This window comes from Dipodomys ordii, unplaced genomic scaffold (genome assembly GCF_000151885.1).
Source record: "Dipodomys ordii isolate 6190 unplaced genomic scaffold, Dord_2.0 Scaffold406, whole genome shotgun sequence".
Taxonomy (NCBI): domain Eukaryota; kingdom Metazoa; phylum Chordata; class Mammalia; order Rodentia; family Heteromyidae; genus Dipodomys; species Dipodomys ordii.
This window is the reverse complement of record NW_012267622.1, coordinates 22738-24306: the sequence shown is the minus strand read 5'-3', so window position 1 is coordinate 24306 and position 1569 is coordinate 22738. Positions and strand designations below refer to the sequence as shown.

Below are 1569 nucleotides of genomic sequence, written 5' to 3'. Positions count from 1 at the left end.
ATTGCTACAGAATCCACCTGGAATGCTAGGGTAGTGGTTAAGGCCATAGACTGCTGCTGTGAATCCTGACTCTGCCACTTCACTGTTGTCCTTCATTAGAAAGAGGAAGGTCTGTAGAGGACATTTTAGGTTGGAGTTTCTAAATGAACCTACACGCACATACAAATACACGTGTGCATGTGTACATCCATATAAACAAGCACATTCACACATTCATGTTCACAGTCATTCATACTGAGCACATCACACGTGCACATACCTGCATGCATGCTTGTATGCATGTCTACCCACTTGTACAGATTTTTGCACACAAAAACAGGTATTACTTTCTACCTCAACCTCCATTCCTGTTTTGATCCTAGCCTTTATTTCAGTATGTTAGGTGTTGCTATTTCCTTTTCATATCTTTCATTGATTTTTATATTTAATCATGACCTCTTCTAGGAAGCTCCATGAGACTTGCACAGGTATTACTAACCCCTGCTTTGTCTTTTTCGTTCAGTTTGGCTGGTTTACTGTTTTTACTCCAGAATCTGCTACTGCCAGGGTCTTGTCTGGGAGCTGTGCCTTGTGAGTGGGGAGCTGGAGGCAGAGATCTCTGGGTGGATCTCTCTTCACTCTATTCCCTTAACTACTTTGTCCTAGTTTGTGAATTTCCCACCAGCACTTTATGAGTATGTGACTGGAGAACTTGGGTTGGCCTTGGTGCTGGTCTTGAACAAGGTGGATCTGGCCCCACCAGCTCTCGTGGTTGCCTGGAAGCATTATTTCCACCAATACTGTCCCCAGCTCCACATCGTCCTTTTCACTTCTTTCCCTCGGGACCCTCGAACTCCTCAAGAGCCTAGTAGTGGTGAGTGGGCAAGGAGGAATATATTATGGAAGAAATGGGTGGCAGGGGACAAAGGGAAGAGCAGAGAAGCTTACTGGCCAGGGGTAACTTGATCTTGGGCCCAAAGGTGGTGGGAGAGATGGGCTGTAGAAGCCCATTTGCTAATCCTCTGGTGCCATCTCATCTCAGTCTTGAAGAAGAGTCGGAGGCGGGGAAGAGGATGGACTCGAGCCTTGGGGCCAGAGCAATTGCTGAGAGCCGGTGAAGCCATCACTGTGGGAAAAGGTATGTGCTTGTTGGAGGGGGAGTGGGGGGAGGTGGGAGCTCACAGGCGAGACCCGAGGCTTGGAGTCATTTTGCTCATCTTTCTGGAAGTCAGTCTCTATTATAGATATGCAGAGGGATGAAATAAGGAGCAGACAGGCACAAGGTAAGCAGGAGCCACATTGGCTTTGTTACCTTACATCTTCCATGAACTCTTTAGAAACTCAGACCAAAATGCACATGATTCCAGAGTGGGGTCAAATGAAGGCTGGGATTCTCTGGCTTGAAGTTGTACAGGTTGGCACTCTATGATTCCAGAGGATGCTAGTGACCTCAGCTGTGCAGGGAAGTTTGTCCCACCGTACGCAGTGACTTTAGTGGGACCTCTTTTATTTCTTTCTCTGAGCAGTGGACTTGAGCAGCTGGCGGGAGAAGATTGCTCGGGATGTGGCTGGGGCCACCTGGGGCAATGG

The 1569-nt window shown here is 47.9% G+C and overlaps 1 protein-coding gene across 1 annotated transcript in view; it reads left to right on the top strand.

Moving 5' to 3' along the window:
• LOC106001776 (guanine nucleotide-binding protein-like 1) overlaps positions 1-1569 on the top strand; it is a 9920-nt gene that overhangs the window by 2598 nt on the left and 5753 nt on the right. The window contains 3 exon segments of the mRNA XM_013036760.1: positions 646-853; positions 1022-1117; positions 1506-1562. Coding sequence (XP_012892214.1) covers positions 646-853; positions 1022-1117; positions 1506-1562 — 361 coding nt within the window.